We start from the raw sequence: 13,789 nt of genomic DNA on the forward strand, positions 1-13,789 counted from the left end.
GGGGAAGCTGAGGGAACTGGGCTTATTTAATCTTCAGAAGAGAAGAATGAAGGGGGACCTGAAACCAGGTGGCGACATGGTCCAAAGAGGAAGCAGCCAGGGTCATTTCACTGGTGGCAGATGGCAGAAAAAGGAGCAATGGTCTCAAGTTGCACTGCGGGAGGTCTAGGTTGGATAGTATGAAAAACTATTTCCCTAGGTGAAGCACTGGAATGGGTTACCTAGGGACGGGGCAGAATCTCCACCCGTAGAAGTTTGCTCATCTTGACAAAGCCCTGGCTGGGATGATTTAGTTGGGGCTGGTCCTGGTTTGAGCAAGGGGTTGTCTCTTCCACCCCTCATCTTCTATGATTGTGTGACATACCATGTGACTGGATAGCACTAGGACGCCGCGATGATGGGGGCTGCACTGTAGCTAGACTGGCCTGGATGAGGATGTCCCAGGATGCCAGCAGGACTCACCAATAATGGACTTTTCAGCTTGGTGCCCAAACCAAAATCTCCACCTCCCCCCAATAAATTTTGGTTGAAAGAGGTGAAAGAGGTGGTTTGTTCAACTTCAGACTAAGGGGTGTCCATTGTTTGTTTTGGACTGGGTGTATTTGGCCTTTGCTTTTTTCAATAATTTGGTGGAATTTCAAAACAAAATCTGACCCTTTGAAGGTAAAAAATCAGAGAAAAACACTGGCTGGATTTGATCCGACACAGCATTTTAAAAAATTGTCCCTAAACAGCACTTGACTTCTCAGGGCAGTCCTGGGGCTGCTGTTCCCGCTCCCCAGCTCTGTGGCTGCTGTCCTCCACCAGTTCTGGGGCTACTGCCCCCCAACTCTTGGGTTGCTGTTACCCTGATTTTGGGGTGCTGCCTGCCCAACTCTGGAGCTATTGCTACCCAAGCTCTGGAGCTGCTGTCACCCAACTCTGGGGTGTCTCCTAGCTCTGGAGCTATTGTCACACTGGCTCTGCTGCTGTCCAGCCCATTCTGGGGCTACTTTCCCTCTGGCTCCAGAGCTCTGTTCCCCGCTCTAGGGCTGCACCCCCCCCCCCCCGCAGCTGTCTCCCCCACACACACTCTGGGGCTGCTGCCCCCCAGCTCTGGGACTCCTGTCTCCCCTCCACACACACTCCGGGATTGCGGCCCTCCCCTGCTCTGGGACCTCTGGTGCTGCTGCCCCCCTGGCTCTGGGGCTGTGATACTACCCAGCTCTTGCCCCGCTGCAGGTCCCTGCTCTTCCTCCGCTAGGCCACCGCCTCCGCTGATGTATCCCGAGATGGGAAGAAGCGGAGGATGAACCGGTGGCGGTAGGGCCTGATCCTCCACCCTGCGCCACCTGGGAACGGGATCTGACCCGTCTGCTCCGGCCGACCCCTTACATCGCGCACCCACGCCGGGGTGATGAGCGCCCCCTCGGAGATGCTCCGCACCCTCTTCCCCCGCCCATCGCGCGGAGCGGCCCGTCCCTCGGGCGCTGCGGGGCCGGGAGGCGGAGGGTTAACGCTCCGGGAAGCGAGTGTCAGGGGGAGGGGGGAGGGGGGCGGCGGGCCGCGCCCGGCCAGCCAATAGGCACCGGCGGCTTCGCCAGCTCCCGGAGCAGGGCTGAGCGGAGTCTGGCAGGGGCGAGCGCGGGGCGCGTCCTCCGCTGCCTGCCTGTGTCCCCTGCGCGCCCGGCCATGGAGCCCAACAGCCCCCGCAAGATCCAGTTCACCGTCCCGCTGCTGGAGCCACATCTGGACCCCGAGGCGGCGGAGCAGGTGGGTCCGGAGCGGAGCTTTGTTCGGCGGGCGGCTTCGTGGCCAGGGGAGCCACCATGCGGGCAGCGGCCGCGGCAGGGCGCACGCACCGACCCCCTGCGCGGGGCTGCCAGCGCCCCCGCCCCGGCCGGGGACTCTCACCGGCCTGCCGCAGGGAAAGGCTGCCCGCCTGGGCCCCGGGCCCCGTAACTGGGGGCAGGAGGCTCCGGCTCCGAGTCGCGGTCTTGTGGGGGTCGCTGGGTGTTGGGGTGCTGGTGGTAAGGGGCGTCTGGGGTGCGGCGGGAGGCGGAGATGTTGGGCGGGGAGTGGGGGTTCGGGTGTATGGCGGGGTGTTGTGGGGGTGCGTGGGGCGGCGTAGTAGGGGTGTCTGGGGTGCTGTGCCGAGCGGGGGTGGTTCGGGGTGGTAGGGTGTGTCGGGTGGGGATGCTGCGGGGTGTGTGGGGGAGGTGTAGCGCGGGGTGGTAGGGATATATGGGGTACTGTGGGGGAGAGGAAACTGGGCGGGGAGTGGGGGTGCGGGTGTATAGCGAGGGCTGCGTGGGGCAGGGTGGTAGGGGTGTCTGGGATGCTGTGCCAGGCGGGTGAGGAGTGGTAGGGGTGCCTGGGGTGCGGTGCCGGGTGGGGTGTGTGCGAGGTGTTCGGGGTGTCGGGGGTGCCGTGCTGGTGCGGATTGTATGATGATCGGTGCAGGGTGGTAGGGGTGTCTGGGGTGCTGTGCCCGGTGTGTGGGGGGATGCGAAACGTGGGGGTGTACGTTGTCTGGCCGGGTGTTCGGAGCACTTGCCGCGCGTGGGGGTGGGGGTGGGCGCGGGGGGGGGGGTGTTAGGAGAGCTCCCCCTTCCTCGCCCCCCCCCCCATGACAGCTTCCCTCAAGTGCACCTTGTGAATTGTGACCGGTGCTTCCCTTTGGCTGCCCCAGCCTGGCCTGACCAGCAGCCCCGGCTGCTCCCAGCGCCCCCGCCCAGGGCTGTCCGGGACGCGGGGCGGTCTCACTCCAGCTCCGCAGAGCAGCCCTGGGCTGCCCACGCCAGTGAGCCCAGAGCGGGCGATGCCGAGCCACGGGCTAGCCGCTAGCGCAGCACAATGCGCCTGTGAACCGCGGGTCAGGGTCTAGACCGGAGTAACGCCGCCCACGTGGCGCTGCTCCCCCCCCTTCCCCCCCCGCTGGTGAAACTCCAGGGCTTGAGCCCTTTTCACTCTTGCTCAGCGGGGGCGGGCTCTGTGACCAGCCCCCTTGGGATTTCTGTGGGGAGTTGGTGGCAGAGGCAGGGCTGGCACAGCACCTCGTGGCACTGGCATGGCAATGGTACAGCCATGGCATGGCTCCAGCATGGCACGGCACGGCTGTGCCGACCTACGGGTCCAGCACCGAGGGGCAGAGAGGTGTAAGACCCTAGCTCATTCACAGGGCTAATGGCCTCACCCAGGCAGCTGTCCTGTGACTGCCTTACAGCAGCTTCTCAGCTCCCTTGGCCTGCAGTCCCCTTTTGGGAAGCAAGAGCCGCAGGGATTGTGTGTCAAGGGAATGAAATGGCAAAGGTCAGGCTGGGGCTAAGGTGCATTGGCAACGCTGGGATTGGAAAGTCTAGCACAGGCATAGCTGGAGGCAGTGGCCCAGGATCGGGAGGCACTAGCAGAGCTAGGGGTGTGGCAGTCGGGGACTGCAGGTTGAGGACCAGTAGCAGCGCTGTGCGTGGGATGTTCAAGGGCTAGAATAGCCGGGAGCTTCTGAGACTCCTGGTTGTGGAGAAAAAAGCTTGAAAATGTGACTTGAGCATAAGCAAAAGGCTTTGGAACCCAAAGCAACAAAACAGCAAGCAAGGGTCATTCAGTAAATAACCCAAACATGATTTCTAAGGCAGTCTCCCTCTTTGGAGACTTGGGTGGGGCCCTCTCTCCTGGGACTTGGAGGGGCAGAGGTGTGGGGCAAAGAGGGCTGCTCTGACCTCAGATCTGCAGGACATTTGAGAAGTTGCAGAGGCATCGCGGAGTCCAGCTGAGCAGTAGCTACCAGCCTGGGCCCCTCTAGTCCTGCCTTCCCTGTGGAGAGAGTGGAGATTTTTTCCCGGAGCTCCTTGCAGTGCAAGAGCTCTCCCTGTGCAGGGCTGAGCATCTTAATAGGTTCCAAGGCTGAAGCTCATGTGTCTTCCTCTTGGTTCTGGGAACGGCAGCCCCAGCGCTGCCCCTCTGTGGCCTCCTGTTTTCACCAGCAGGACCATACTGGGGAGCCCAAAGAAGTGGGAGCCCAAAGGCCAACACAGGCTGTCCCAGCACCAGGTGTCTTTCTATCCCTTCCCAGAGGCGTGAAAGGCTGTCAGGCCCCATCTGTGTCACTGCCACCCAGCTCCTTAGCAGAGAGGCTCTCCGGCAGAGCCCTGTAGCATCTTGCCCGCAGCAACTGGGTTGGGGGCTGGGAAACTGATGCAGGGGGTAAGGCACTAGGCAGAGCAGTGGAAATAGCACCATCCTCACCCACCCTCTTGTGCAGCTGCTTTGCTGAGCTAGGAATAGGTGCTTCCACCCTCCCACTCCTCCGCACCTTCTGGGCTGAGAGCCTTCCCCAGGAGGGTGAGAGCTGGAATTGAGAGTCGAAAGGACCAGTGTGATCAGAGTGTGAGCTCCTGCCTAGAACTTCCCTGAATTCGTTCCCAGTGAAAGCAGAACAGACCTTTTCTAACAGCATCCAGTTTTGATGTAAAAGTTGCCGGCGCTGGAGAACTCACAGCAGCTGGTGGGAAATTGTTCCAATGGTCCATCTCTGCTACAGATTTGTGCCTTTTTTCCCACTCTGGATTTGTCTATCTTCAGCTACCAGCCTTTACAGCCCGTTAGATCTTTGTCTGCTAGATTGGAGAGCCCATTATCAAACAGCTGCTCCCCAAGCAGGTGCTCACACACTGTGACTGAGTCACCTCTGTGAGTGGGTTTAGTGGGTTAGAGTGAGGTAAGTGGGAGGCAGGACGCTTGGGGTCTATTTCCAGCTCAGTGAGGTCTAGTGGGCTCAAGCAGGGAGGCCTGGAGTCAGGACTTGTGGCTTCTATTTCTGGCTTGGCCACAGGCTTTCTCTGTGATGCTGAGTGAGTCCCAGAGTGTACCCGTGCCTCAGTTTCCCTGTTTGTTGCTTGGGTTCAGTGACATCACAGTCAGAGCTCATAGATGTGAAACATCTGGCACTACTGCTTGTGCTGTACCACGGAGGTGTCTGTCTTGCGGGTGGCTGTGTCTGACAGTGTGGGCTTCCATGTGGAGTCAGCAGTACCGTGCCAGGTAACCCCGCCTCATGCATGTGTCTGTGCAAACTTCCCAGGCACTGTGCATTCATTCTGGGAAGTGCAGCATCTGAAAGCATCAGACAAGGGCAGGGCAGGGCGACGAAGCTGGTGTGATGCAAGGAGTCCAGCACCAAGTGGCCAGCCCCTTCGGGTGCCTGATTCCAGAGCCAGGGTCATCACAGGCCTATTCACAGCCCTTTGAAGATGTGAGACTCTCCTGGGGCTGCCGTCCCAGGCTCTCCTCGAAACCAGAATGACATCTCTAGCCCTCGTGGGCTATGAGATGCCCCCAAAAAGTGTGACCAGAGTGTTGCCAAAGCAGTGATGTCTGCCAGAGTGAGCAAAGACCCCGGCACAGTTGCTCTGTGCAAGCTGAGCCTGTTCATTCCCGAGAGTGTTGCCTCTGGAGCGTAATGATGGCGCTTACATGTCAGCATTGTTCATTGCTGGCCAAAGGGGGAGAATGATTTTGTTGTGGAAGGAGGTCCCTGGGCATCATGGGGGGATGGGACCTTTGTGGGCAAAGCCTGGGGCATCACCACGGCCTGAGTTCTCAGTTTGGCCCCCAGCTTCGAAGACTCGCGGCAGAGACTCCACTCAGGAACCTCCTGGGGTCCGTGGGGAGCTAGTCTACCTGGAAAGCCAAAGGCAAGGCGAGAGGCAGTGACTCGCTGCGGAGGAGGAGCTGGCACATGGACTCCCCCCACTGGTAACTTAGGTGCCAAGAGCCCAGCCCCCGTGTGAACAGCTCTTCTGATGAAGGAGCCTGGGTGCTGAGCTCCTCTTGCAGAACAGATGCAGCCCAGGCAGGAGCTCCCAGCCACCCACAGCTCCACTCTGAGCCTCCCCCTGGGGCTGGCAACACGCCCTCTCCCAGCTGGAACCCTGAGCTGCGTTCAGCCCACAGCCTCTGCCTGCTCTTGCTGACTGTGGTGAGAGAGGACGTGTAGCAGAACCAGGCTGAGACCTGTCACAACTCGCTTCAGGTCAGGGGCACCAAGCCACTGTGGAGGTGGAGGTCCTGGGCTGGGTTGGAACTGGTGCCTTAGAGAGGCCAGAAGTGGTCCAAGTGCTGTCGACTGGCTTTGTGATCTGTGGAGTGCGGGCCTCCTGAGGTGAACTGAGCCCACCGACATGGCTGAGTTGTGGCTTCCCTGTGTGGCTATTTAAGCAGCTGCCACTTTCCACCCCAGAGGTGGCTGCATCTTAGTGCCAGGTGCTGCAATTACTTGGGGGCAGAAGGCTGCAGAACCTGATCAGTCCCATTCTGGATGCCATCTCCATCTGCCTCCCCCAGCAAGGATTAATGAGACGCATTCCCTCCCAGTGTTTCGCTTAGTCCCATCTTGTCCTCCTTCCCCTGCTTAGTTCATTGTTTGGCCTTCTTTGTGTGTAACCAACCCTCAGATCTTTCCAGGTCACAGCGAGCTCCGCTCGGCTCCAGCCCAGAGGAACATTGTACAGGAAAAGGAGAAGTTCCTGTACAGAGCTCTAGTCAGGCAGCTTTTCCAGCCATGGAGGGGACAGTTCAGGGGAGAAGGCTAGAACAAGGGAAGTGGATGAGCCTTCTCTACTTGCTTGCCACTAGCATCTTGTAAGAGCTTCAATTTATTTCTGAGCCCCAGCCCTGCTTGGGGTAGTGCTGTCCACTGGCTAAAGCACAGGGTGAGACTGGGAAGATCTAACTTCTGTTCCCAGCTCTGCCACTGCATGGCTGTGTGACCATGAGCCCTTCCTCCTCTGTAGCATGGAGAGGACAAGCCATTGAAGTGCTTTGAGATCCACAGAGGGGCCTGTTCTGTAGGGGCTGAACAACACAGACAGGAGCAGTCTGTGGGGGATCGCTCTGAGAATGGGGTTAACACCCCAGGCTTGTGGGTATTTTGGGGGCCAAATAAACTAAAACTGCAACAGGAACCTCAGCTAGTGTTGCCAGATGGTTTCAACAAAAATACTGGACACGTTTGACATTACATCACAATCTACAGTACATCTTATTTAGAAAATACCGGACATTTCTATTTTCTTAATTTGTTTCCCGAACAGAAATCTCAACTACTGGATTGTCAGGTTCAAAATCAGACACCTGGCAACCCTAACCTCAGCTCCTCCCCCAATTCTTCCCCTCCCCCCATTTGGCATCAGATGGAGTTTGGGGTCTTGCTCTCTCTGGATGTTTTCACAGCCCTGTGTGCTCCCTGCTGCCATTTAGAGTCAGAGCACAAACCTCAAAAGGCTGCTTGTTTTCTGCAGCGTTTCCAGGGTGGGTGGGTTCTGGGTTCAGCTGCCAGGTAAGATGGGCTCATGAACGGCACGTTTGTGGCCAGGGAAGGGAAGCGTTTCAAAAACCTGCTCCCCTCTAAGCAGCATCCCTGGCTCTGTGTGTGCAGGCCTGTCTAACATGGGCTGCAAGGTATTTGGCACCCGGGAGCAGGCAGGGCCGACAAAGTTTTCAGAAGTGTCCAGCACACACCGAACTGTCCCAGTGGCACAGGGCACACGGGCCTAGGTATTGCTCCAGTCCGGGGGGGCAGCGGGCAGGGATTTTGAGGAGCAGCGGCGGAGCTGTGTGTGTTGGAGGGCAGCCTGGGTGGGGCGGGGGGCCTAGGCGGGGATTTTGAGGAGCAGCGGCGGAGCTGTGTGTGTTGAAGGGAGGCTGAGGCGGGGATAGCAGGGGCAGTGGTTTGGGAGAGAGAAGAGCAGCGGCGGAGCTGTGTGTGTTGGGGGGGGCGTAGGCGGGGATTTTGAGGAGCAGCGGCGGAGCTGGGTGTGTTGGAGGGCAGCCTGGGGGGGGGTGTAGGCGGGGATTTTGAGGAGCAGCGGCGGAGCTGTGTGTATTGAAGGGAGGCTGAGGCGGGGATAGCAGGGGCAGTGGTTTGGGAGAGAGAAGAGCAGCGGCGGAGCTGTGTGTGTTGGAGGGCAGCCTGAGTGGGGCGGGGGGCCTAGGTGGGGATTTTGAGGAGCAGCGGCGGAGCTGTGTGTGTTAGAGGGTAGCCTGGGGCTGAGGGAGCAGGGGGAAGTGGTGGGGATTGAGGGCATTACACAGCAGTGTGTGTCAGATGTGCCAGCACTGCACTACACCTGCCCTTCCCCAGCTCTGCTGGCCCCTCCCTTTTATGGAAATTAAATGCAGCAGGAATCAGGAGGGAGGTGAATGAATAGTTTGGAAGTGGCTCCAGAGAGAAACTCGTGTCCCCTCCCCACTCCTGGGCTCCGGGATTGCGCCCAGCCCCAGGTGCCCTGCGCTGAGTGAGCCAAGGAGGCAGTCAATGAACAGGCGATGGGTTCGGTTCCATTTGCCAGCCTCTGCACAGATGGGCAATTCCCCAGCTCCGCGCAGGAGACGTCTCATTTAGCAGGTGCCGCGCTGGGAGCAGACTCTGCGCAGGTGCACGTTTGCCAGCGCCGGAGCTGGGAGAGATCTCGCTGCACAGTGGGCGCGGTGCCAGCACCGGCAGCTCCCCTCCCCCAGGGTATTTTAGTTGCAGGTTTATTTTTATTTCACCTTTTTCTGAGTGGATTTGCTGCTGAGGGAGCTGAATGGGCTGGCCCTGAGCTTCCAGGCACTGCAGAGTGTCCTCATCCTTCAACTGCTGAACCTTCCAGTCCCAGGGCCGGGCCTGCGCCCACGTGCTCTGCCCTGGACTGGTGCCGAACCTTTCCTGGCTGAATATGCCTTCTGCCGCCATAGACCCTGCCTGGGCGTAGCACTGCCTGGGCTGCTGGCCTGCCCCCTCTGCACCTGCACTACCCCCCCCCCCCCCCCCGAGGCCTGGGCGGAACAGGCCCGCAAGGCCAAGGTCTGATACTGGTTGGGCCTGCAGTCCTTGTGGCCTCACTCCTTGGCCTCTCTGATGAGGGGCCCCCTGAGGACTAGTTCTGGGGGTCGGTGACACCTGGGAACTGCACTGAAACCCCAGGACTGTTCTCACAGGCTCAGTGAATGACCTCACCTAGGCAGGCCGGGGACAAACCTGGCCACATGGGCTGGGTTAAAACTGCTGCCTGACGGACCCAGGGGGTGGGGAATTCAACCCCCTGCACCATTTGCACTCAGCCCATCCTGCCCCAGCCCGAAGCGAGTTTCCTCCCCCCCCCCCCATCCCCTGCATTGCCCCAGTGCTCTCTGGCCTTGCCACTTTGCCCCGCCCCCCCGGCCAATCAGTGTCTGCTACGGGTCTAGGGGAGGCCACAGACGTGCTGTCCCCTCTGGGAAGCCATGGGATTCAGGCCTCCTTGGGAGCAGCGCCCAGACCCTCCTTCTTGCCAGTGCACCTGGTCCTGCAGGGCCTGTCACTAGCCTGGCCAGCCCTGTGCACTTGGGGTGGTGCAGCTTGGCTGGGTCCCTGAACCCCACATGCCTCTGAACAGCACCACTGGGTCCCCCCTGCACTGCTCCGCTCTTGCAGGGAGGCTGCCACCTCGTGCACTTTCCCTGGGCCCTCTCCAGTGTTGCCAGGCTGAGTCTGGCATGGCTGGGGGCCCAGGGCCACGACCTCCTCCCCTTCCCCCCGCCAGCAGCGCCATGGGGCCCTGCTTGGAGATTGCAGAGCATGGCTCCCGGCAGGGGTGTCTCCTCACCAATTCCATGCACCCCTGCAAGGAAGGGAGAGCCAAGGCCTCCAGAAGGGCCCGCTCTGATCCCAGCGAGGTGGGAGCTGGACCAGGCTGTACAGTGAGGCCCATGCCCTTTAAACTGAACAGCTCTCCAGAAATCCAGGGTGTTGGCCCCGGGCCCCAGCTGTGCCGGACTCAGCCCGGACACCCAGCCCTGGTGTCAGGGGAGAGAGGATCCTACTGAGTGAATCTGGTATCACCCTCTGGGCCAGAGCCCCATGTGCGGCAGGTCCCAGCCCAGGTCTCCCCATCCCCATGTCTCTTGGCCCTCCACCACCCTCCTGGCTGGGCAGCGGCCCTTCCCCTCCCCTCCCCACCTTGCTGCTGGCTATTACCCCCATCCCCGCCTGCAGCCCTGAGCTAGTGGCCTCCTGCCCTAGTGTAACCCTTTCCAGTCCTCAGTGCTGGGCTGACTCTCCCCTGGGGCTTTTTCCTTTATTACAACACCAGCAGCTGCTCATTAATCCCAAGCAGGTAACAGCTCCCCCTCCCCTTCCCCCGCGGCTGAGTGGTGGGGAAAGGCCCTGCCCTGGGCCTGCTGCAGTCAATGCCAATATGCCCAATGGACCCCCCCCTTCCTCCAAGGGAGGCATTTAACAGTCCCCCGTCCCCTGCCGGTTGCCAGGCAGCACTTAGCCCATGTGCCCAGCAGGGAAGGGGTAGCAGAGGCTCGGCTGCAGGGGGATGGGGAGCCGTGTACAGTGAGACCAGACTGCCCGGGAGAGGGTTTCTGGCTTGGTTTTGCGAGGCTTTGCAGTGCTCCTGGCAGCTGATCCCATGAGGCTGGGCCTAGCCCTCTGCTGCTTGCTGCTACGCTGGCTCCCGCTGCACTGCCTCACGGCTGGCGCGGGCCTGGTGCACGGGGGAGCTGAGTGCACAGGGTCGGTGTTGCTTCCCATCACCCCGTCCAGGACCGGTCTCCTGGCACTGGCCGCAGGTGGGGGGATCTCCCCCCGCTTGGGGCTTGGCTGGGCGGCCAGAGGGAGGGCTGGGGGAGGAACACCCAGCTGGCAGGTCTGTGTTTGGCGCCGCGCTCTGCTGAGGAAGGGCATTTGAATGTCTCCTGACGCTGAGAGCTGCTGAATCTGCAGCCCAGCTTAGCCTGCGCGTATTCTGTGTCTAGCCACGGCTGCTTTCTGCCTCTGGGCCCCATGGCGCCAGCGAATCTGTCCAGGGGCCCACCTGGCCTGGGGCCCCATCTCTTAGAGGCCCGACTAAAGCTGCCCCGTCCATAGAAACCCAGGCTCCGAGCTTTGAGGGGCCCAGCAGCAGCCACCTCGTCTGTCTCATGGACGGGATGGTCCCCATATCGATGTGAGCCCGGGGGTGGAGGGCAGCCTGGGGGGTTGCTTGGGGGCACAGGGCAATGGCAGGGGTCAGACCCCCTGTGCTCACCATGGCGCGGGAGCTACAGGACACGGGGTGACCCAGCAGCCTGCTCCACTCCACCGCCGTCACAGAGTACAGTGGGATGCAGAGTGACCCGTCTCTCCCCTCCCCTGAGCAATGCGGGGCTCGGGGGAGCAGCGTGGAGAGGCTGGGGCCAGGTGGGGCGCCCTGCTTCCCGCAGCTCCTGGCTCTGTGGTGAGAGTGAGGGGAGCAATCCCTGGTGCCGCGCCATGCCAGGCCCCCCAATAACTCCCCGGCTTATGTCTCTTGGAGGAAAGGGGTGCAGTGGGGGGAGAGGCCAGAGCAAGGCTGGGGCTGGAGCAGGGACAGGAAGGGAGTTGCTCCATGCCTGGGGAAGGGACGCTGTTGCCACAGACCCCCGCACCCTCTAGCGATGGCCCTGGTCATGACCACCCCTTGCTTCACAGGCAGGTGGAAGCAGGGACAACGTGGAGGGCTCGAGGGGTCACATGACCCCCAGAAGCATGGGCGGGAGGGGCTGGCCAGCAGCTGGCAGGGGCATTAGCGGGGCGGGGGGGCCTGGCACCTGCAGCAGGGGGCTGGCCCACCCACTCCCCGGCAGTGGCGGGGGAAGCAGAGCAACGTGGCCCAGCTCGCTCTGCTCTCCTGGTGGCCCCCCCCCAGAACCCCTCTGACCAGTCACCTCCGGGTGTAGGACAGGAAGGGGATCCTGGGATACCCTGGGCCAGGGACAGTTCCCGCCCAAGCCCTGTTAGCCAGGGTTTGACCTGTCTGAGGTACGGAGCCTGTTCTCAGGTGGATGCAGAGAAAGGTCCCTCTGAGCCTTGGGCCTCACTGGTGTGTGGCAGCGAGCACCACAGGAGAGGGACCGAAGGGACCTGCGGGGGATCTGCCTCGTGCTGTGCGGCCCCATCCCGCCTGGCAGCGCGGCTCCGGCCAGTAAATACTGCGATCCAGCTGCCCGCACACCTTCCGTTTCAGTCGGCTCTCGGTGAGGGGCCGGGGCAGGGGCTCGGGGCAGTGACCGGGGAGCGGGTTGCTCTGTGGTGGCTCCAGGAGCTTTGAGACGCGGCCGTGCAGTGGGAGCAGGCAGGCCCTGGTTGGGGGTCTAACAGAGATCGCCCTCCCCTGCTGCGGGAGCCAGCCTGGCATTGCAGCGGGGCCCGGTGCCAGTGCTGGGCTGCGGGGTGCTCAGGGCGTCGTGGGGTGGGCGTCACTCAGCATCACGAGAGCTGGGGTGTCTGCTGAGTCCTCCCCTAGCACAGATGGGCTTGCAGCCCTGGTGGCTTTCTGTGGCCTGATGCTTTGCCCTGACCCCCATAGCTCATTCAAACCTGCCATTGGTTGCCAGCCAGCTCCAGGATGTGCTCCCTGCAGCCAGAGGCGCCCTCACACACACATGAGCGCTGCCCCACGTGCACATGCATGGTCACACAGACACTGTGTTTTCACTAACACACCTTGGGTATGTCTACACTACAAAGTTAATTCGAACTAACGGATGTTAGTTCGAATTAACTTTGATAGCCGCTACACTAGCGCTCCGCTAGTTCGAACTTAATTCGAACTAGCGGAGCGCTTAATTCGAACTAGGTAAACCTCATTGTACGAGGACTAAGCCTAGTTTGAACGAACTAGTTCAAATTAAGGGGTGTGTAGCCCCTTAATTCGAACTAGTGGGAGGCTAGCCCTCCCCAGCTTTCCTTGCTGGCCACTCTGGCCAACACCAGGGAAACTCTATTGCCCCCCCTCCCAGCCCCGGACCCCTTAAAGGGGCACGGGCTGGCTACGGTGCCCGTGCCAGGTGCAAGCCTGCCAGCACCCAGCCAGCTGACCCTGCACCTGGCACGATTCGAGCCAGTCACCCGATGTCCCCCAGCCCTCCCCCTCTTCCTGGGACCGGGCTGGCAGCTCCCGGGAGCTTGCCCAGGACCGCAAGAGGCGGGCACCCGCCTGGTCCGGTGCAGACATTGTGGACCTCGTCCACGACCTCCGCACTAGGCACAGGAAAGCGGCCATCTAGGGCAGGAGAGCTGCGAGCCTGCCTACCCAGGAGCACGTTTGCATGAAAATCAAGGTGGTCCACTGAGACCCCCGACCCTGAGCCCTGAGCTTAGAATGGCCATACTGGGTCAGACCAAAGGTCCATCTAGCCCAGTAGCCTGTCTGCCGACAGCGGCCAACTCTAGGGACCCTGGAGGGGATGGACCAAAGACAGTGACCAAGCCATTTGTCTCGTGCCATCCCTCTCCAGCCTTCCACAAACTTTGGGCAGGGACACCACTCCTACCCTCTGGCTAATACCACTCCATGGACCCAACTCCAAGACTTTATCTAACTTCTCTTTAAACTCTGTTCTAGTTGTAGCCTTCACAGCCTCCTGCAGCAAGGAGTTCCACAGGTTGACTCTTTGCTTTGTGAAGAAGAACTTTCTGTTATTAGTTTGAAGCCTGCTACCTATTCCTTTCCTTTGGTGTCCTCTAGTCCTTCTATTATGGGAACTAATGAAGAACTTTTCTTTATGCACCCTCTCCACCCCACTCGTGCTTTTATAGACCTCTATCATATGCCCCCTCCATCTCTTCTTTTCTAAGCTGAAAAGTCCCAGTCTCTTTAGCCTCTTTTCATATGGGACCTGTTCCAAACCCCTCATCATTGTAGTTGCCCTCCCCTCTTCCACCCTCTCTCTTCCCCTCTCCCACCTCCTTTTCCCAGTCACCCCCAGTTTTGTTCAATAAAGAGAGATTCTATTTTTGAACACAATTGTCCTTTATTTT

The 13,789-nt window shown here is 60.4% G+C and overlaps 1 protein-coding gene across 2 annotated transcripts in view; it reads left to right on the top strand.

Annotated features, from left to right (window-relative positions):
- Positions 1-1,559: 1,559 nt before the first annotated feature.
- PPP1R1A (protein phosphatase 1 regulatory inhibitor subunit 1A) overlaps positions 1,560-13,789 on the top strand; it is a 59,351-nt gene continuing 47,121 nt past the window's right edge. Inside the window, exon 1 of one of the 2 annotated variants that reach the window (XM_075902083.2) lies at positions 1,560-1,752. In XM_075902083.2, the coding sequence (XP_075758198.2) occupies positions 1,672-1,752 (81 nt within the window). In that variant the 5' untranslated portion in view covers positions 1,560-1,671. Of the gene's footprint in view, positions 1,753-1,793; positions 2,010-13,789 lie in introns of those variants that run through there. The other variant, XM_089774584.1, reaches the window with a different exon arrangement.

The sequence above is a fragment of the Pelodiscus sinensis genome, chromosome 31 (assembly GCF_052426305.1).
Source record: "Pelodiscus sinensis isolate ZL-2025 chromosome 31, ASM5242630v1, whole genome shotgun sequence".
Taxonomy (NCBI): Eukaryota; Metazoa; Chordata; order Testudines; family Trionychidae; genus Pelodiscus; species Pelodiscus sinensis.